The sequence below is a fragment of the Trachypithecus francoisi genome, unplaced genomic scaffold (assembly GCF_009764315.1).
Source record: "Trachypithecus francoisi isolate TF-2019V2 unplaced genomic scaffold, Tfra_2.0 Lachesis_group3, whole genome shotgun sequence".
NCBI lineage: Eukaryota > Metazoa > Chordata > Mammalia > Primates > Cercopithecidae > Trachypithecus > Trachypithecus francoisi.
The window spans coordinates 99,909,647-99,932,898 of NW_022681468.1; the positions used below are offsets into that span (position 1 = coordinate 99,909,647).

General features: G+C 39.0%; 1 protein-coding gene across 7 annotated transcripts in view; it reads right to left on the minus strand.

Moving 5' to 3' along the window:
• The window catches only part of FANCI (FA complementation group I), a 92,896-nt gene that overhangs the window by 40,338 nt on the left and 29,306 nt on the right, over window positions 1-23,252 (minus strand). For all 7 annotated transcript variants that reach the window (XR_004431837.1, XR_004431838.1, XR_004431836.1 and 4 more), the window contains exons 10-17: window positions 21,136-21,262; window positions 16,223-16,315; window positions 15,412-15,548; window positions 12,493-12,673; window positions 10,336-10,423; window positions 7,819-7,949; window positions 7,289-7,359; window positions 401-515 (exon numbers count right to left, since the gene is read on the minus strand). Coding sequence is in view for 4 of the 7 variants with exons in the window: in XM_033189061.1 (XP_033044952.1) it covers window positions 401-515; window positions 7,289-7,359; window positions 7,819-7,949; window positions 10,336-10,423; window positions 12,493-12,673; window positions 15,412-15,548; window positions 16,223-16,315; window positions 21,136-21,262 (943 nt within the window). In the remaining 3 variants the exon portion in view is untranslated. The remainder of the gene's footprint in view (window positions 1-400; window positions 516-7,288; window positions 7,360-7,818; window positions 7,950-10,335; window positions 10,424-12,492; window positions 12,674-15,411; window positions 15,549-16,222; window positions 16,316-21,135; window positions 21,263-23,252) is intronic.

The window sequence follows — 23,252 nt, forward strand, 5'->3', positions numbered from 1 at the left end:
AACTTGCAGTGAGCCGAGATCCGGCCACTGCACTCCAGCCTGGGTGACAGAGTGAGACTCTGTCTCAAAAAAAAAAAAAAAAATCTGTTATGAATTTTGCACATATAGCACAACACAATGTGGACTAGTCACATTTCAATCAAATGTTCCATTTAGTAGCCACACTGAGGATAGTGGCTTCCATACTGGATAGCACAGTTTAGCATACAGTAAATCTGCCATTAATAAGTGTTAGCCAATATCATCATCATTATCATCACCATCATCATCATCATCATCAGACTCTTTAGTTCTAGGATCATTCTTACAACCATAACAGGAATAAAAGAAAACAGCGTGCATTTCATCAATGCACATGAATGATACGCACACACTACAAGTTAACATAAATAATCCTTACCTGACTGAAACTAAGAGACTGACTGCACTGAGAGGATGACAGGCTGCCTAAAACTTTGAAGTTCTTCAGGAGCAGCAAAAATCCAGCAACTGCAGATTTTCGGGCATCAAGCTGGCTAGCTCAGAAATAGAGAAGTTAACAAACCTATTTCACAGGAATATGCTTCTGGGTCAGAAAAATACAGCTAGTTGCATACAGAGAAGGCATATGTATACACAATGAAGCATAGAGCAAAACAAAGTGAATTTATGTACTCAAAATAAAGTATCAACTGTTCAAAGCAATTTATAGTACAGAAATTGAACTGACATTTTTCATTACTTAACTCATGATACTCTATTTCCTTCTATCCTGCTCTCAAGTCTGTGTGAGGAGTAAGAATAAGAGTGCCGAGAGACTGCAAAATTGGCTGGTTACTCAAATGTAGGAAATCACTGATTTTAAGCCCCAGTACTCAGCAGGAGAAACAGAATGGGGAACCTCACAAGGACATACTTTCTTCCCCTCCAGATGCTAGACACCAAAGAAGGAAAAATACTTTTGCCTGCAGCTAACCAATAGAAATTACTTAAAACCCTTCACCAAACCTTCCACTTAGGCATTGATAGCACCCATCAGATGGCCAAATTATTATTTACTGGACCAAGCCTTTTCAAAACTATCAAGCAGATAGTCAGGGCCTGTGAAGTGTGCCAAAGAAATAATCCCCTTCGCGAAGGCCCGCGGCGGGTGTTGACGCGATGTGATTTCTGCCCAGTGCTCTGAATGTCAAAGTGAAGAAATTCAATGAAGCGCGGGTAAACGGCGGGAGTAACTATGACTCTCTTAAGGTAGCCAAATGCCTCGTCATCTAATTAGTGACGCGCATGAATGGATGAACGAGATTCCCACTGTCCCTACCTACTATCCAGCGAAACCACAGCCAAGGGAACGGGCTTGGCAGAATCAGCGGGGAAAGAAGACCCTGTTGAGCTTGACTCTAGTCTGGCACGGTGAAGAGACATGAGAGGTGTAGAATAAGTGGGAGGCCCCCGGCGCCCCCCCGTCCCCGCGAGGGGGCGGGGCGGGGTCCGCCGGCCTTGCACAAGAGACCCTGAAGGAAGCCCTAAACATGGAAAGGAACAACCGGTACCAGCCATTGCAAAAACATGCCAAAATGTAAAGACCATCGAGGCTAGGAAGAAACTGCATCAACTAATGAGCAAAATAACCAGTTAATATCATAATGACAGGATCAAGTTCACACATAACAATATTAACCTTAAATGTAAATGGACTAAATGGTCCAATTAAAAGACACAGACTGGCAAACTGGATAAAGAGTCAAGACCCATCAGTCTGCTGTATTCAGGAGACCCATCTCACATGCAGAGACATACATAGGCTCAAAATAAAGGGATGGAGGAAGATCTACCAAGCAAATGGAGAACAAAAAAAAGCAGGGGTTGCAATCCTAGTCTCTGATAAAACAGACTTTAAACCATCAAAGATCAAAAGAGACAAAGAAGGCCATTACATAATGGTAAAGGGATCAATTCAACAGGAAGAGCTAACTCTCCTAAACATATATGCACCCAATACAGGAGCACCCAGATTCATAAAGCAAGTCCTTAGAGACCTACAAAGAGACTTAGACTCCCATACAATAATAATGGGAGACTTCAACACTCCACTGTCAACATTAGACAGATCAACGAGACAGAAAGTTAACAAGGATATCCAGGAATTGAACTCATCTCTGCACCAAGCGGACCTAATAGACATCTATAGAACTCTCCACCCCAAATCAACAGAATATACATTCTTCTCAGCACCACATCGCACTTATTCCAAAATTGACCACATAATTGGAAGTAAAGCACTCCTCAGCAAATGTACAAGAACAGAAATTATAACAAACTGTCTCTCAGACCACAGTGCAATCAAACTAGAACTCAGGACTAAGAAACTCAATCAAAACTGCTCAACTACATGGAAACTGAACAACCTGCTCCTGAATGACTACTGGGTACATAACGAAATGAAAGCAGAAATAAAGATGTTCTTTGAAACCAATGAGAACAAAGATACAACATACCAGAATCTCTGGGACACATTTAAAGCAGTGTGTAGAGGGAAATTTATAGCACTAAATGCCCACAAGAGAAAGCAGGAAAGATCTAAAATTGATACCCTAACATCACAATTAAAAGAACTAGAGAGGCAAGAGCAAACACATTCAAAAGCTAGCAGAAGGCAAGAAATAACTAAGATCAGAGCAGAACTGAAGGAGATAGAGTCACAAAAAACCCTCCAAAAAATCAATGAATCCAGGAGTTGGTTTTTTGAAAAGATCAACAAAATTGACAGACCGCTAGCAAGACTAATAAAGAAGAAAAGAGAGAGGAATCAAATAGACACAATAAAAAATGATAAAGGGGATATCACCACCGACCCCACAGAAATACAAACAACCATCAGAGAATACTATAAATGCCTCTACGCAAATCAACTAGAAAATCTAGAAGAAATGGATAATTTCCTGGACACTTACACTCTCCCAAGACTGAACCAGGAAGAAGTTGAATCCCTGAATAGACCAATAGCAGGCTCTGAAATTGAGGCAACAATTAATAGCCTACCCACGAAAAAAAGTCCAGGACCAGATGGATTCACAGCTGAATTCTACCAGAGGTACAAGGAGGAGCTGGTACCATTCCTTCTGAAACTATTCCAATCAATAGAAAAAGAGGGAATCCTCCCTAACTCATTTTATGAGGCCAACATCATCCTGATACCAAAGCCTGGCAGAGACACAACAAAAAAAGAGAATTTTAGACCAATATCCCTGATGAACATCGATGCAAAAATTCTCAATAAAATACTGGCAAACCGGATTCAGCAGCACATCAAAAAGCTTATCCACCATGATCAAGTGGGCTTCATCCCTGGGATGCAAGGCTGGTTCAACATTCGCAAATCAATAAACGTAATCCAGCATATAAACAGAACCAAAGACAAGAACCACATGATTATCTCAATAGATGCAGAAAAGGCTTTTGACAAAATTCAACAGCCCTTTATGCTAAAAACGCTCAATAAATTCGGTATTGATGGAACGTACCTCAAAATAATAAGAGCTATTTACGACAAACCCACAGCTAATATCATACTGAATGGGCAAAAACTGGAAAAATTCCCTTTGAAAACTGGCACAAGACAGGGATGCCCTCTCTCACCACTCCTATTCAACATAGTGTTGGAAGTTCTGGCTAGGGCAATCAGGCAAGAGAAAGAAATCAAGGGTATCCAGTTAGGAAAAGAAGAAGTCAAATTGTCCCTGTTTGCAGATGACATGATTGTATATTTAGAAAACCCCATCGTCTCAGCCCAAAATCTCCTTAAGCTGATAAGCAACTTCAGCAAAGTCTCAGGATACAAAATTAATGTGCAAAAATCCCAAGCATTCTTATACACCAGTAACAGACAAGCAGAGAGCCAAATCAGGAATCAACTTCCATTCACAATTGCTTCAAAGAGAATAAAATACCTAGGAATCCAGCTTACAAGGGATGTCAAGGACCTCTTCAAGGAGAACTACAAACCACTGCTCAGTGAAATAAAAGAGGACACAAACAATGGAAGAACATACCATGCTCATGGATAGGAAGAATCAATATCGTGAAAATGGCCATACTGCCCAAGGTGATTTATAGATTCAATGCCATCCCCATCAAGCTACCAGTGACTTTCTTCACAGAATTGGAAAAAACTGCTTTAAAGTTCATATGGAACCAAAAAAGAGCCCACATTGCCAAGACAATCCTAGGTCAAAAGGACAAAGCTGGAGGCGTCACGCTACCTGACTTCAAACTATACTACAAGGCTACAGTAACCAAAACAGCATGGTACTGGTACCACAACAGAGAAATAGACCAATGGAACAGAACAGAGTCCTCAGAAATAATACCACACATCTACAGCCATCTGATCTTTGACAAACCTGACAAAAACAAGAAATGGGGAAAGGATTCCCTATTTAATAAATGGTGCTGGGAAAATTGGCTAGCCATAAGTAGAAAGCTGAAACTGGATCCTTTCCTTACCCCTTATACGAAAATTAATTCAAGATGGATTAGAGACTTAAATGTTAGACCTAATACCATAAAAACCCTAGAAGAAAATCTAGGTAGTACCATTCAGGACATAGGCATGGGCAAGGACTTCATGTCTAAAACACCAAAAGCAACAGCAGCAAAAGCCAAAATTGACAAATGGGATCTAAGTAAACTAAAGAGCTTTTGCACAGCGAAAGAAACTACCATCAGAGTGAACAGGCAACCTACAGAATGGGAGAAAATTTTTGCAACCTACTCATCTGACAAAGGGCTAATATCCAGAATCTACAAAGAACTCAAACAAATATACAAGAAAAAAACAACCCCATCAAAAAGTGGGGAAAGGATATGAACAGACATTTCTCAAAAGAAGACATCCATACAGCCAACAGACACATGAAAAAATGCTCATCATCACTCACCATCAGAGAAATGCAAATCAAAACCACAATGAGATACCATCTCACACCAGTTAGAATGGCAATCATTAAGAAGTCAGGAAACAATAGATGTTGGAGAGGATGTGGAGAAATAGGAACACTTTTACACTGTTGGTGGGATTGTAAACTAGTTCAACCATTATGGAAAACAGTATGGCGATTCCTCAAGGATCTAGAACTAGATGTACCATATGACCCAGCCATCCCACTACTGGGTATATACCCAAAGGATTATAAATTACTCTACTACAAAGACACATGCACACGTATGTTTATTGCGGCACTATTCACATAGCAAAGACTTGGAATCAACCCAAATGTCCATCTGTGACAGACTGGATTAAGAAAATGTGGCACATATACACCATGGAATACTATGCAGCCATCAAAAAGGATGACTTTGCGTCCTTTGTAGGGACATGGATGCAGCTGGAAACCATCATTCTTAGCAAACTATCACAAGAAGAGAAAACCAAACACCGCATGTTCTCACTCATAGGTGGGAACTGAACAATGAGATCACTTGGACTCGGGAAGGGGAACATCACACACTGGGGCCTATCAGGGGGAGGGGGGAGGAGGGAGGGATTGCATTGGGGAGTTATACATGATATAAACGTTATGCACACGTACCCTAGAACTTAAAGTATAATAAAAAAAAAAAAAAAAAAAGAAATAATCCCCTGCACTGCAGGCCATACATTTGAATCCCTATACCTTTAACCTCCTTGTTAAATTTGTCTCTTCCAGAATCGAAACTGTAAAACTACAAATGGTTCTTCAAATGGAGCCCCAGATGCAGTCCATGACTAAGATCTACCGCGGACCCCTGGACCAGTCTGTTAGCCCATGCTCTGATGTTAATGACATCGAAGGCACCCTTCCCAAGGAAATCTCAACTGCACAACCCCTACTAGGCCCCAATTCAGCAGGAAGCAGTTATAGTGGTCATTGGCCAACCTCCCCAACAGCACTTGGGTCTTCCTGTTGAGAGGACGGACTGAGAGACAGAACTAGCTGGATTTCCTAGGCCGACTAAGAATCCCTAAGCCTAGATGGGAAGGTGACCACTTCCACCTTTAAACATGGGGCTTGCACCTTAGCTCATACCTGACCAATCGGATAGTAAAGAGAGCTCACTAAAATGCTAATTAGGCAAAAACAGGAGGTAAAGAAATAGCCAATCATCTATTGCCTGAGAGCACAGCAGGAGGGACAAGGATTGGGATATAAACCCAGGCATTCAAGCCAGCAACAGCAACCCCCTTTGGGTCCCCTCCCTTTGTATGCGAGCTCTGTTTTCACTCTATTTCACACTATTAAATCTTGCAACTCCAAAAAAAAGAAAAGAAAAGAAAAGAAATTGCTGATTTTGCCATGTTTGAAGGAGTGCTTCCCTTCATATGCTCTCTTTCATCATAGGATAATGTAGTACTTGATGCCATGTAAACTCTCCATCCAGAAAATGTCACACTCATCTTCTCACTGAGGCTCAATGACTAATACATGTTAAAGATGTTACAACATAGTATCTCAGTCTATTCACCATGCCTTTGGGTGAGGAGTAACAAAAACTGTTAATTCTAGAACAAAGATAATAGCATATGGCTTAGTTGTTCCTTTGGACACCCATGAATATATTATAATATGGCCAATGTTATATTAATTGGGTATCTTATCCTCAAAGTACCAAATGCATTTCACATATTACTGTCTTATATTTTTAGGAGATGGTATGATCATCTCTAGCTTATATACTAAGAAATAAAGGAAGAGATGTTAGGAGGGATTGGCTAAGCTACAAATAAAACTCATTCCCCTCAACAATTAATTTGATCTTCTAGCCTCCAGATCATAATTCAGATGTTCACTAAAATGAGATTCTTAAGTATATTCTTCTTGACTAAGTTCCAAAGCAGTCCCCTTTGGAACTGCTGCCAGCTCAGGTTTCAGAGTATTTGGCACTAGAACATTATCCTGAAGATTATTCTAACGTAGCACAGTAAAGTACTTGACATCACAAGCTCTGATATTAGAACTGACTTTGAATCCTTGCTCCACCACCAACTATTGTTTTAGGTTTGGAAAGTTACTCATCTTCTCTAAGCCTAAGTTTTCTTATCTGTAAAATGGGAATTGCAATAATTCTTACTTCATAGGGTTGCTCTGAAGACTAAATGAAAAAAGCATACAAAGGACTTAGCAAAATGCCTTATTTGATGAAATTGCTCTGCGGGGCTAGGAATTCACATGATCACTGTGAACAGGTGGTACTAGGAGACGGCAGAGATAACTTTAGCCTCAACATTAGAGGGCGACATCTTCCTATGATATAAAAAGGTGCTACATACTTGGCAAACATAGCTTTCCGAAGAACAAGTATCAAGGAGTCTCTCATTGACATGCTGACTTTGAGAAGGGGCTGAAAAAGAATCAGTGGGTAAAGACAGAACAAGTTTGTTTATTAGCCTTAGCTCATTTCCAATACTGTTACCATATGGCTTCTATAAGGAAGCTTACTTCTGTTTTATATATGCTTTAATGTTTATTACAGTTAACAAGGACAATAGTATACTTTGTAACACTACAATGAAACTGGTTGTGAATGCCTTTGTAAATCTATTGTACTCAATAATGTTCTAAGAGAGTTTTAATTATTTCATTAACTTGAAAATGAGTTGACAGAATAGTGCTATGGATAGTAAATAAACCTGGAAAACAGTCTTGCTCAATGCTCTTGCCCTTTTAATGCAAATTTTATATTTCAGACTAAAGTGGAATAGATTTCTTAGACATATATATTTATACAGAAATGCATCAGACTTCCACTAGACAGTTAAACCTCAGTTTTGGCAAGTTACTTGGGAATCTGAAGACTTACCTGCACTGCCTTAAGTAGCCTTTGTACAGTCTGAAGGGGCAGAAAAGACAAATAGTCAAAAGCTTCTGTGACTTTAGAAGAACAACTTTGAAGAACTAAGGGTGCATACATGACGATATTTGAAAGCAGGTCTGAAAAACAGAATCTATAATCAATTGCCTCAAATAACTACAGATGTTTGAAATAAAAGAAAAATAACAAGAAAGAAATGTAAGTCTTTTGCTTCCTTTCTCAAATAAGTCAAGTATACTGCAATACAAATTTCTACTGATTCTATATATACTTTTTCTCCAATGTAACCAGGATAATTTTAGCTTTTTTCTGTGATAGTTTCAATTTCTCTAAAAAGTAAACTGCCTAAAAGAAAGGAAGAAACCGATTACACTCCTAGACATAAGTAGTAGCACACATCTTCATACTTCTAAGCTAAAATAAATCAATAAATATTTCTGAATTTTTAGGATGTGCAAGCATAATATGGTCCTATTAGGAACATAAAAGTATAAAACATAGTCTTTCTTCAAAAATTTTAATAATTTAGTTGGAAGTAAAAAAAAAATTTTTTTTAAGAATTAAAGGGGTAAATCACAGAGCAATATCAAATATCTAATAATTCCAAACATAGTTTATTGCCTACTAAATGGTAAAAGGAGAGTTTAAATAGGAGTTCAAAGGAAGAAGAGATCATGTATTAGGAAAGCAATGAGAAGGAACTTAAACTAGGTTCTAAAAGATGGGGAACACTTAAATGCACAAAGAACCAGAAAGGCCTACATATATAAAGGGAAAAGTATGGTAAAGGTCTGAGAAAGGTAAGCATAAGACATATTCAGAAGATGGTAGGGAAATCAATGATGCTGGGGTGAAGAATCCAGGAAAGTAAATAACTGACTTTAACACTGGAAAGGTAGGTTGGGATCAACTTGTCAAGGACTTTCAGTGCCAGGATAAAGAGCTGATGATTTGGCCAGGTGTGGTGGCTCATGCCTGTAATCCCAGCACTTTGGAAGGTCGAGGCAGGTGGATCATGAGGTCAAGAGATTGAGACTATCCTGGCCAACATCACGGTGAAACATCATCTCTACTAAAAATACAAAAATTATTTCGGTGTGGTGGCGCGTGCCTGTAGTCCCAGCTACTTGCAAGGCTGAAGCAGGAGAACTGCTTGAACCTGGGAGGCGAAGGTTGCAGTGAGCTGAGATCATACCACTGCACTCCAGCCTGGGTGACAGAGTGAGACTCCATCTCAAAAAAACAAACAAAAAGAGCTGACAATTTATTAAAGAACATATTGATTATTTTGTAGTCATAAAGTGGTATTTTAGGAATACTAACCTGTGGTAATATGCAGGTTAAATTGCTGAAGGGAGAAGAAAAAGCCAGGAAACCAGTTAGAAAGCTGTGGTAGTAGTCTAAATTCAAGGTTGTAAGAATGGGAACTAGACAGTGGATGTGAGGTTGGGGGAAGGAGGGAATAAAAAGATAGAAAAAAATAACAGTATGAGGCAGAAAAATGACAGAACTTTGGTACCCAGTGTGTTTGAGAAAATAAAAGGTAATTCCAGCCTCCAGGACCTGGAGAGCCATGCTTTAAATAATGGAAATAGGAGCAATGGAAAGGAAAATTTGTTTGAAGGGAACTGTGTTATATTTGAGGTAAAAGAAAAACTGGTCACAGGCAGGAAAAGAAGCAAACTCTTACAGTAATCAGAGAACTTACCTAAAAAAGTTTCAGGGGAGTTATAAACAGTGATGAATGACATAGATACATTTTTAAAATTGGTGATTAAGACCAGTCAATTTAGACATTAGGAGTTATGTATTAAAAACAGCAAATTCAGGCTGGTCATGGTGGCTCAAGCCTGTAATCCCAGCACTTTAGGAAGCTAAGCTGGGTGGATCACCTGAAGTCAGGAGTTCGAGACCAGCCTGGCCAGCATGGCGAAACCCTGCCTCTATTAATAATACAAAAATTATCTGGGCGTGGTAGCATGCGCCTACAATCCCAGCTACTGAGGAGGCTAAGACACAAGAATTGCTTGTACCCAGGAGACAGAGGTTGCAGCGAGCTGAGATTGTGCCACTGCACTCCAGCCTGGGCAACAGAGTGAAACTGTATCTAAAAAAGAAAAAAGCAAAAAAAAAAAAAAACAGCAAATTCAGAGGTTACCAGAGACAAACGCTGTGCAGTCCAAATGTCAAGGCTAAAAGGACTAGGAAGTCAATGAGTGGTAGCAGAAGGACAGCATTCATTTGAGAGGTATTAATAATAAGAGAAAATATTGAGGCAAAATGGAAGTTTTACTTACTGGTTAATTGTTGCTTTCCTTACTGACAACTACAGCCTTTTTGACAATTGACAATCCCAGACAACATAAATGGATTTGCTTTATTGGCATCCTATCAAAGATACTGCATTCAAATGCTCATTCAATTTTTTTTCCCAGGACCAAATGATTATGACATTTAAATGAAAATATTTCTAAAAACTTTATTCATCCTTTCAAAGTTTAATACCTAAGAAATGACTGATGGGAGAAGATGCTCTGGTAACAACCCTGTTGAGGACCTGCTCCAGAATTTCTTGTCTGATCATCTCATGGATCTAAAAAGAACAGAATAAATAAAATATTCCTGGGTGACCTTCAGCTTTTAAGTATATCAATGCATGTCAGGCAGAATGAAGAACAGTTTGGATATGGGTAAAACTCAAAAACTCAGAATATAATGTGAATCACCTGGAAAGACAGAATCATTCAACTTTCCCCTTGTTCTGTGCTTCGATGATTCATGAGTAGGGTAAATACCATGTTTATTAGCCTAAAAGTACAGATCACATTAAACTATTGCTAAACTATTCTACTTAGGTATCCATTACCTGACAATATCCATATTCCTGACAGTACACATAACTTTTATTCTAAAAATTAAAATGTAAAAGCCCATGAAAATTTCTAGAAACTTAAAAGATCTTCCCTAACCCCTGTCTCAGTTTCTAGAAGCACAGCAGTTGCTGTTAAAAAGACCCATTCTGAATTTTCACTTAAATTTTAGTTAAAATTCTTACTTGAACTTCATTATTTTATGAATTAACAGACTAATTTCGTTCAGACCTCAGACTGTTAGTGACTTAGTAGCAATTTATAAAGATGACTTGATAAAGCTGACATCTATGTGAAATCAAATGGAGCCTCTTCAGTTTTGAAAAATAATAATTTAAATACAAAAACATACTCTAAGATAATGTCTTTTTTTTTTTTTTTTTTTTGGAGACAGAGTTTCGCTCTGCCACCCAGGCTGGAGTGCAGTGGCCGGATCTCAGCTCACTGCAAGCTCCGCCTCCCGGGTTCATGCCATTCTCCTGCCTCAGCCTCCCGAGTGGCTGGGACTACAGGTGCCCGCCACGTCGCCCGGCTAGTTTTTTTGTATTTTTAGTAGAGACAGGGTTTCACCATGTTAGCCAGGATGGTCTCGATCTCCTGACCTCGTGATCCGCCCGTCTCGGCCTCCCAAAGTGCTGGGATTACAGGCTTGAGCCACCGCGCCCGGCCAAGATAATGTCTTTAACAATATCACTATAAAGCAGGGTAATTTATATTACATCATCAAATACACTTACAACTCTCAAGAACTATTCTGACATTTACTTCATAGTTCTGGATTAGAACACTAGATTTACATTTAGATCAGCCTCCCAAATAACATTTTCAGCAGACACTCTTGGTGTGTAGCTACACTAAACAACTGAACATCAAGAAGACTTAGAGGAATTACTAGCAAAGTTGTTTAACCTCAGATATGATCTAGCATTTTTTTATTCAAAAGAAAATACATTTTTGAAAACTGTTTTGGAAATTAAGATAGTCAGTGATAATTTGGTAGTAATGTCAAAAAAAATGTAAATTTCCCATTTTGGGTTCTTCAGAAACAATGAACCAATAAGTATGACTTTTTTTTTTTTTTTTCCTGAGATAGGGTCTTACTTTGTTACCCAGGCTGGAGCGCAGTGGTGCAAACACAGCTCACTGTAGCCTTGACTTCCTGGGCTCAAGCGATCCACCTCAGTCACCCAAGTAGCAGGTGCGCGCCACCATGCCTGGCTAATTTTTGTATCTTTTGTAGAGATATTGTTTCGCCACGTTGCCCAGGCTGGTCTCAAACTCCTGAGCTCAAGTGATCTGCCCACCTCAGCCTCCCAAAGTGTTGGGATTATAGGCTTGAGTCACCATGCCCAACCAAGCATGATTCTTTTTTTGTTATATTTTCAGTAAAAATTCTTAGAGCATGATTCTTTAAGCTTGATGCTCTACAGTGACCTAAAAAAATTTCTTCTGTGTAAAGGAACAGCATTAAAACAAAATAAAACAAAAACTAGAAATGGTTTACTGCTGGAAAAAGGAAAAGTCATGAAAAAGCTATCTTATATTCAAACTTCTAGGTCAGAAGCAATTGGATTATGCGGAATAAATGAAAAACTTACATAAAAGAATAAGAAAGTTAAGTATTCCATCAAACTGGATCTATAATGTTTCAATATTATCCTAATCTCTGTCATATATCCTCTGTCAAACTAATACTCAAATTTCCTTGTCCAGCAAACTCCCAGGTAAATGCCAAGCCCTACTTGGATTATTTAAACAAAATTAGGGAGTGGTTGCCAAAATAGTGTCTCACCTTAAAAGTTTCCAACAGGATATTAGCTCCGAGCTTACATGCATGCTGGTTTGGCATTCTAGAAAGACTTGAGCTGGTTTCAATAGTTTTTCCATCAAGAATCTTCTTTGGCCCATATGAATCCATCAAAATGAAACCAAGTTCAACGAGGCCCTGAGTAACATGGTCCCAACTATGAACGCTACAAGAAAACAAAGCTTAGTTAAAAAAGAAAAACGTAGTTAAGATATCTTACCTTTGTACTCAATGCCCTGTTACACATTTCCCAAACTTGACCTGGATAACCAACGTACTCTGCATATAAACCTTTTCTTTACACACATCATCTGACAGAATTCTGAATTCCTAAATGTACCATAATGGGAATAGCAGGCAAGTGGTCTCCAATGACAGACAGAGTACTGGGAAAATCCAGAAGCTAGAGAATATTCAAAACCATACAAAAGAAACTGGAATATTTCAATATGATGACAATTAAAGATTCCCATTCAAGATTTCATGATGAGAAGTTCATTGCTGCCTCTTCTATTACCCTACAGCACTGACAACGCTTATGTAGAGGCTTACAAATTAGCTCCTCTCCATAGACAGAGATTCTGTAAGAGAGAGGTCATAGTATAGTCATATTTTTATCCACACTGCTTAACACAAGGGTGGCATATAAAAGACACTCAGTAGATATTTATAGTATAAATGGATGAATGATCTGGTGTCAACAGCATGAGCTAAAACTACAAATAATCTTTTGTAAAGGAGTAGAATCACTGGTGGTTTTATACCACTTAATGTTATACCCCACAGTGGAAATAATGTGCATATAACCTTTATCCATTATATCTACCTGTTAAATTGCAACAAATTATAATGCAGCACTACAGAATGAAGTAGATAGTTATGGATAAATTATAACATTTTAACAGAGTTAACAATATTCATACTCTGAAGAGCCAAAAATTCAATTACATAAAATGGAGAATGCATTATTTAAAGGTTTATTAACTGACTGGGGCAAGCATGTGTAACTAACCAGCCAGTTATTTTACAGGATCTAATAAGGCTATCCAAATCTCTCCCAGCTGAGGTTTGGTCCCACCTGCTGACAAGTACCCACTCCAGGCAAATTATACATGGAGATGCTTTCAAGTCCTATAATGGTTGAGACTTTCAGAAGACGGGCAGCTTTCCAGGAATTTCCTAGTTAGTGAGTACCTGTTTCTTTAGCCCAATTTGAAGAGATTGGGTTGGGAGAATACTGGAGACACAACTATAAGCCTCAGGAAAAAGAATAATCAGATACAAAGATTAAAAAGCTTTAAGGCAGCCAAGCGTGGTGGCTCACACCTGTAATCCCAGCACTTTGGGAGGCCGAGGTGGGTGGATCACGAGGTCAGGAGATCAAGATCATCCTGGCTAACACGGTGAAACCCCGTCTCTACTAAAAATGCAAAAAATTAGCTGGGCGTAGCGGTGGGCACCTGTGGTCCCAGCTAATCGGGAGGCTGAGGCAGGAGAATGGCGTGAACCCGGGGGGTGGAGCTTGCAGTAAGCCAAGATCGCGCCACTGCACTCCAGCCTGGGCGACTGAGCAAGACTCCGCCTCCAAAAAAAAAAAAAAAAAAAGCTTTAAAAGCTTTAAGGCCTATCAATGGGTAAAACACTCAAACAATAAACTCTAATTTCAAATTTGCCCTACTGCAAAGCTCATGTAAATTCAATCTATTAATAAACAAGAATTCCGGGCCTAGAAGAGACCTACCATAAATTATGCTTAAATTATGAAACTTTAAAATATATTTAATGCATAATGAAAGCATGACATAGTAAAGACTGTTAGAACAGCTAATGCATATCCTGAAATTAAAATAAAAACCAGGATAGTTACTGATGTTTTCCATGTGGTTTTAAATGAATTTGTCTAAACTGGCTAATCAGTAATTCAATTCCAACCATAAGCTCCAAATTTCAACAAAGTAAATAAAACTCTTAATGTTTTTTACTCACTTTAAAAAAAGGCCATTAGCCAGATGCAGTGGCATGCACCTATTGTCCCAGCTACTTGAGAGGCTGAGGCAGGAGGATCAGTTGAGCCCACAAAATCAAGTCCAGCCTGGGCAACATAGTGAAAAGTTCCTACGTCTCCAGGAAAAAAAAAAAGAAGAAAGGCCAAGCCAGGCACAGGGGTACATGCCTATAGTCCCAGCTACTGAGGTGGAAGGATCAGTTGAGGCCAGGAGTTCGAGACTTTACCGTGCTATAATAGAGCCTGTGAATAGCCATTGCCCTCCAGCCTAGGGAACATAGTGAGACTCTGTTTCCTTTAAAAAAGAAAAGAAAGGGCCCAGACCGGTGGCTCAAGCCTATAATCCTAGCACTTTGGGAGGCCAAGGCAGGTGGATTGCTTGAGCTCAGGAGTTCAAGACCAGCCTGGGCAACATGGCGAAACTCTGTCTCTACAAAACACACAAAAATTACTTGGGCATGGTGGAGCATGCCTGTAATCCCAGGTACTCGAGAGGCTGAGGTGGGAGGACTGCTTGAGCCTGGGAGGTCAAGGGTGCAATAAGCCAAGATTGTGGCACTACACTCCAGCCTGGGCGACAGAATGAGACTGTTTCAAAAAAAAGTGGAAAGAAAGCAAAGGAAAACAGAGAATTGTAGTATCATGAAATAAACAATAGCACCTAATTCAGTTTTGTATGCTTGCTGTCAAGGTGGCCAAGAAACCAGATCCTGAGATTCAAGGATATTTCCATAGGGAAAAAGTATGCTCTACCAGTTTTAAGAAATTGAACCTTGATGTGTGAAGTCAACAGCTGTAAGTCATCAGTTTCCCCTCATAGCCTGCAAGTATGATACCACATTGCATTTTCTAACATTAAACACCTTATAAACCGTTTGAGATATGGTTCACCAACTTACCTATTCTTTACCACTTCCAAGATCATGGTTGAAACATAAGACCTATGAGGAACTAGATTCTGAAGAAATTTTGAGCCTTGGAGGAGTTGAAGATCCTTAAAGCTCTTTACAACCGAAGTCTTTAAAAGATCAAGCACCTTGGGTATAGTTAATAAAAATAAAAAAAAAATAAATAAAAGATCAAGCGCCTAATAGAATGAAATAAGAAAATAAAGCAAATATTATAGCTCATGCTATAAATCTTAACCCTATAACTGTTCCTATGAGCTGCCATTCACTATATCCCTATGACAATTATTTTAACTAGATGAAGATGTTACAAAAATTATGACATTCAGTGGGAACTTTAAGGAGTTGAAGACAAGCCTTCCTTAAGCAAAAAGGGGGAAAAAGGCTAAAAGTCAGTATAAATATTACCCACAACCTGGAACAATATAAGAAAAAAAGGGTAAATTTCATCCTTGCAACTAACCTATTCTTGGAAAGCTACAACATAATAAAACTGTTGGTGAATATCCCACTAAATTGTCCCTTCCTCCAACTTGGGCTGTGTGATATCCTTCCACTCTTATTCCCACCTCACCACCTAGCTTACCATACAATAGGAAATGGAGGAATAAACCAAAAACCTGTAGAAGTCTTCCATCAGTCCCCTGAGAACAGAGGGGACATGCATGTCTTATAGCAGCTTTGCTGCTGGCAGAAAGGGGGTAAAATTGTTTAGGAAAGGATACAACAAAAACAGATTTCTGTGCTTTTTTTTTTTTTTTACCAACTACAAAAGGAAACAAAATGGCATTAAAAAAAATACCTGGTCCTGAAATCTTTGTATTCTTGTTACAGAGAGAAGAAGAGCAATGCTGAAAGGACTTAAGTTATTTTTGGAATCTCCTTGCTGTCCTGCCTAGAAAAGAGCAACCAAAAGGAAGTCATTACTTACATTTTCTTTCTTTTTTTTTTTTTTTCAAGATAGGGTCTCACTCTGTTGCCCAGGCTGGAGTGCAGTGATGCAATCATAAACCACTGCAGCCTTGATTTCCCAGACTCAAGGGATCCTCCTGGCTTAGCCTCCCAAGTAGCTGGGACTACACCATGCCTGACTAATTTTTTAATTTTTAATTTTTAATTTTTAAATTTTTTGGAGAGATGAAGTCTCACTGTGTTGCCCAGGTGAGTCTCAAACTCCTGGCCTCAAGTGATCCTCCCACCTTGGTCTTCCAAAGTGCTGGGATTACAGGTGTGAACCACCACACCTGGTCCCATTACATACATCTTAAAAGTATAACAGCCTATTTAACAATAAGTCCCTTGGCCGAGTGTCGTGGCTCACACTTGTAATCCCAGCACTTTGGGAAACTGAGGCAGGTGGATCACTTGAGGTCAGGAGTTCAAGACCAGTCTGGCCAACATAGTGAGACCCCGTCTTGTAAAGTACAAAAATTAGCTGGGAGTGGTGGCGCATGCCTATAATCCCAGCTACTCAGGAGGTTGAGGCAGGAGAATCACTTGAATCTGGGAGGCGAAGGTTGCAGTGAGCTGAGATTGCGCCACTGCACCCCCTACCAAAAAAAAAAAAAGTCTCTATGACTCAAAGGATATAAAAAAAAAATTTTAATAGTAATAAAAAATAAAAATAGGTTATTGAATGGATCAGAAATCCAAATGTAAGAGCAAAAATTATAATACTTTTAGAAGAAAACATACAGAAAAATTTCAAGACCTTGGATTAGGTAAAGATTTCTTAGATACAATACCAAAAGCATAATTTGTACAAGAAAAAATTGATAAACTGGACCTCAACAAAATTTAAAACTTTTGTACTTCAAAAGATACCATTAAGAAAATAAAAAGACAAGTCACAGACTGAGAAAAAATATTTGCTAATTATATACCTGATAAGGAACTTGTCACCATTCATAACAAAGTTATTGAAAAAATAAAAAAGAACTTGTCAGTAGAATATACAAAGAATTTTAATTAAGAAGACAAACAACACACTCAAAAAATGGGCAAAAGATTTGAATAGACATTTCACCAAAGAAGATTTTAGAACAGTTAATGAGCACATGAAAAGATGCTCAATTATCATCAGTCATTAAGAAAATGCAAAGTTAAACCTCAATGAGGTACTGTTTCATACCCATTAGAATGGATATAATAAAAAAGACAGACAACAAATGTTGGCCAAGAGACAGAGAAATAGGAACCCTCACACAGTGATAGTGGGAATGTAAAATGATACTGTTTTGGAAAGCAGGCAGTTTCTTAAAAATATAAACATAAATTTCTTATACAAGCCAGCAGTTCTACTCCTGGGTATATGCACAAAAGAAATAAAACATATGTCCACACAAAGACTTACATGTGAATGTTAGTGGCAGCATTATTTGTAGTAGCCAAACAGTAGAAAAAATTCAAATATCCACCAGCAGGGAGACTGCTAAATAAAACTCACGTATATCCACACAATGGAATACTATTCAACAATAGAAAGAAATGAGCCTGATATGGTAGCTCACACCTGTAATCCCAGCTAGTTGGGAGGCTAAGGCAGGAGGATCACTTGAGGCCAGGAGTTCACAGCAAGACCTCTGTCTCTTAAGAAAATTTTTTAAAAATTAGCCAGGCATGGTGGTGTTGCGCCTGTGGTCCTAGCTAGTCAGAAGTCTACAGTGGGAGGATCACTTGAGGCCAGGAGTTTGAGGGTGCAGCGAGCCATGATCACGGATATTGCACTCCACCCTAGGTGACAGAGTGAGACCATGTCTCTTAAAACAAACAAAACAGTAAAGAAATACTGATATACACTACAACACAGGTGAACCCTGAAAACATTACACTTCATGAAAGTAGACATACACAAAAGACCACATATCATATAATTTCATTTATACAAAATATCTAGGAAAGGTAAATCTATAGAGACAGAAAGTAGATTGGTGGTTACCTGGGGCTGGGAGTGCTAATGCAGATTAAATGGGCATAAAAGATCTTACAGGGTGATAAAAATGTTCTAAAATTGGATTATAGTGACAGTTACAAACTAGGTAAACTTATGAAAAACATCACTGGATTGCATGCTTAGAATAAAATAATTTTATGCTATGTAAATTGTGCCTCAAAAAGTTTAAAAAATACATTTTCAAGGCCTAGAAAAGATGATACCAATAAAACAAAAAATATATAAAATAAAACACCAATCAAACAGAAAACAAAAACAAAACAACAGAGTGGATCAAAATACATAAAGCTGGTGAAATGGCCAGTAATATAGTTACTACGAACCTAAATTTTAAAAAGAGTGAACAGATACAGAGAAGATAAATTAAAGCCTACTCACAGATTATGGTCTTTAAATATCCTTTCCTACAAAAGGGACCCAGGGCTTTTTAGAGACACGGTTGGCATCAGGATGGGGCAAAGAAAGTACTATGGTGAGCCTTGGGCATATCATGCCACAGCTCAAAGACTAATGGGGTCACATCAAAAGAACACATAAGCTGACTTGAAGGATCCAACTGGCTAAATTTGGGTAATTTTATGCTCAAAACAAATAATGACAGTAATGAATAATGAGTACATTGAATTTAAAAAGGTTCATGAGTGCATAATGATATTCAAAACAATAGGGAAAGGAGAGGCTCTTTTTACAGAAGAATGCCAGCTAATAATGTAGAAAGAAAGACGCAATTAAAATTTTCTAATTAAAATCAGAATCCCTTGGGAACAGATTGTGAGGACAAAAAGAAAAAAATTATAAAATATAAAATTCAAATTCCTGGTATAATTACTGATTTAGGTCAAGAATCATCAATAGACAGGAAAACGAAAACCACTGTGTGAAATGTTGTTGGGAAAAGGATTTTCAATACTATCTCGAACTATGACCCTATAGATTCCTTTCTAATTACAAAGGGATACATATATACTTATAAATGAAGAAAATCGATGGTCATTTTCTTAAAAGCAAATGATTTAGCATCACAAATAGTAAGGTAGTTAATACTATGTTCCTCCTGATGTAATGCATAGAACAGTGGTTGGCTAACTACAAAAAGCCTGTTGGCCATATCCAACCCACTACCTGTTTTTGTGCAATCCATGAGCTAAGACTGGTTTTTATGGTTTTAAATGGTTGGTGGGGGGGGGAATCAAAGGAAAGCCAGTGCAGTGGCTCACGCCTGTAGTCTCAGTACTTTGGGAGGACAAGGCAGGCAGATCACTTGAGGCCAGGAGTTGAAGACCAGCCTGACCAACATGGCGAAACCCCACCTCTATTAAAAATACGAAAATTAGCCAGGCGTGGTGGCATGCACTTGTAGTCCTAGCTACTTGGGAGGTTGAGGCATGAGAATCACTTGAACCTGGGAGGTGGAGATCGCAGTGAGCCAAGATTGGGCCATGGCACTCCAGCTTGGGTGAGAGTGAGACTCTGTCCAAATAAAAAACAAAAAACGAAGAATAATATCCCACAATATAAAAATGGAATAAAATTCAAATTTCAGTGTCCATAAATAATGGGAAAACAGCCACACTCAGTACATTTTGTCTGTGGCTGCCTTCTTGCTGCAATGGTAAAGCTGAGTAGTTGTGACAGAACCTGCATGGCCTGCAAAGTGTAAAATATTAGTATCTGGCCCTTGCAAGAAAATGTACATAACATCACTTACGAAGTATTCAAGTCAAAAATGTTTAACTTGAACCCAATCATGAGGAAACAATCGGATAAATCCAAAAATGTGGGACATTACACAAGTGGGCTGATGCTTCAAAAAAATCAGTCTAAAACTAGAAAGACCAACCAAATGCAATGCATGAAGCCTGATGAGAGCCTGGAGCAGAGGGAAAAAAAACACAGCTGTAAAAGACATTTTAGAGACAACTGTGAAAATGTGAATAGGGAATATAAATTAAATAATATTATGGAATTATTATTAATTTTCTTAGACGTGATGATGGTATTGTGATAATATGTCCCTGTTCTTAGCAAGCTGAAATATTCAGGCATTGAGGTGTTAGGGTTTGGGTTTCTGCATCTTACTTTTAAATGTTCAGAAAAAGAGTATGTATGAGAGAAAAAGTGAGGTAAATGTGGCCAAGCGTCTAGTAATTGGTGAATCTAGGTGAAGGGAACATAGGTGTTCTTCATGCTATGTAGTGTTTTAACTTTTCTCAGTTAGAATTTTCAAACTAAAAAGTTGGAGGAACAAACATATCTGTACACTACTTTTCTTTAATATAGTTCAAAACACCTGAGTTTTATTTTACTACTTTACAAATACTTCATGATGAATGACTTAGCATCACACAACTCCATGATCTACTACTAGATGCAACATCCTAATTCATAAATGAGAAAGCAGAGGCCATAGGTGAAGGTCACATAAGATAGTGACACATAATCTACTTAGATTTTGAGTTTCCTGCTGAATAGTTCTCAGCTTTTTTTCTACTTTTTTGCATTAGAACATTTGAGGCTTTTTTAATAGACCTTTCTGGCTTGCTTAAGGATGTGGTATACTGCTAAAGTGAGGACTTTAAAAAAAAGGGAGTGTGGTAACGTGTATTTTCCACTTTTAAAGTAAAAAAAAAAAAAAAGACATCCTCCACACCCAGAGTCATTTTACAGTATTTGTTTCCTGTCATTAACTGGCATAAAAGTAGCTTAAGTTCAAACACTTTCATTCAAAAGAGACGAAGATCACCTTACAAGTTTGGTGCTACCTTTAAGTGTTTCAGGAGTTCTCTGCCTAGTTCATAGTCCAATTTGATGGCAAACACAATGTGAAGAATAATGGTGCCTTCCACATGACGAAGTTCACCTGATGGCACAGTAACAACATCCAACAGCCTAAAAGATTCAACAGAAAGGTATGAGCTATAAAGTGTGGTGCCTCATGCCTGTAATCCCAGCACTTTGGGAGGCTGAGGCAGGCAGCTCACTTGATCCCAGGAGTTCAAGACCAGCCTCTACTAAAAGTTTAAAAAAATCAGCCCCATGTGGGTAGCACGCCTGTAGTCCCAGCTACTTGGGAGGCTGAGGTGGGAGGATTGTTTCAGCCCGGAAGGTGGAGGTTGCAGTGAGCCAAGATTGCGCCACTGCACTCCAGCCAAGGCAACAACAACAAAAAGGTATGAGCTATGGTTTTTGAGTGAGAGACAAGGGCAGGTGCTACGATGAACAAGTAGACCAACTCAATCTAAACTCATACAATCACTGAAGGCAGGTGTTTACTAGAAATTCTACTGCCCAGTTCTCTACTTCTGTCTGTCTGTTCTGTCTGTCTATCTACCTACCTACCTACCCATCCATCCATCCATCCATCCATCCATCCATCCATCCATCCGAGACAGGGTCTTGCTCTGTCACTCAGGCTGGTGTGCAATGGCATGATCATAGCTCACTGTAGCCTCAACCTCCCAGGCTCAAACGATCTTCCCACCTCAGCCTCCTGAGTAGCTGGGACTACAGGCATGGGCCGTTATGCCCAACTAATATTTCTATTTTTTGGTAGAGATGGAGTTTCACTATATTGCTCAGCTGGTCTCAAACTCCTGGACTCAAGTGATTCTCATGCCTCAGCCTCACAAAATGTTGGGATCACAGGCATGATTTACTGTGCCCAGACTCCACTTCTTTTTACAAGATTTCATAAAATAAATGTCTATAGTCATAATTTCTTCTTTTTTATCTCACAATCTCTACCCAGTACAATCCAATTCAATCAGGTTTCTATCCTCTTTCTACCCTCACCCCCGCAATAACATTAGATTACTTTTTCAAGGGTCACAAATGACCTCCAAGTTGCCAAAAACAATAAAGTCCCATCTTAATTAACATCTCAGATCTGACACAATTAACTACTTCTTTCTTGAAAAATTTTCTTCTCTTAGCTTCCAGGGCATCATCACTGGCCTCTCCTCAAACAAACATTTTTTTTTTTTAGACAAGGATTCATTCCCATTGCCCAGGCTGGAATGCAAAGGTGCAATCTCAGCTCACTGCAACCTCCGTATCCTAAGCTCAAGTGATTCTCCTGCTTCAACCTCCCGAGTAGTTGGTACTACAGGCATGCGCCACTGTACCCGGCTATTTTTGTACTTTTTGTAGAGATGGGGTTTTACCATGTCATCCCGGCTGGTCTTGAACTCCTGAGCTCAAGCAATCTGACTGCCTCAGCCTCCCAAAGTGCTTGACCTTGAAATGGTGGAATGCCTTTGAACTCAGTCTTACGTTTCTTTTTATTCATGCTTTCCCTTGATAATCCCATCCAGTCTCTTGGCTTTAGTCCCTTCCAGTCTTATCCCAAGTTCCACCCTCTCCCTACTATTCCAGAGTACCTGGTTAATATCTCCTTATGGGACCCTAATATATAAGTGTGGTCAAAAGTGAGCTAATTAAAAAAAAAAATGAGCTAATTATTTTCTCCAAAATCTAATTCTTTGTCAGCTTATTCTAATTTAGTATCTAAGACCACCTTCTCTGCTGGGTGTGGCAGCTTGCTCCTGTAATTCCAGCACTTTAGGAGGCTGAGGCAGGAGATTGCCTGAGGCTAGGAGTTCAAGACCAGCCTGGGCAACATAGTGAAACCCTGTCTCTAGAAAAAATTTTTAAAATTAGCCAGGTTTGGGCCAGGTGCAGTGGCTCATGCCCGTAATCCCAGCAGTTTGGGAGGCCAAGGCAGGCGGATCACTTGACGTCAGGAGTTCGAGACCAGCCTGGCCAATATAGTGAAAGCCCGTCTACTAAAAATACAAAAAGTAGCCAGGCATAGTGGTGCACACCTGTAATCCCAGCTAGTAGGGAGGCTGAGGCAGGAGGATCGCTTGAACCCGGGAGG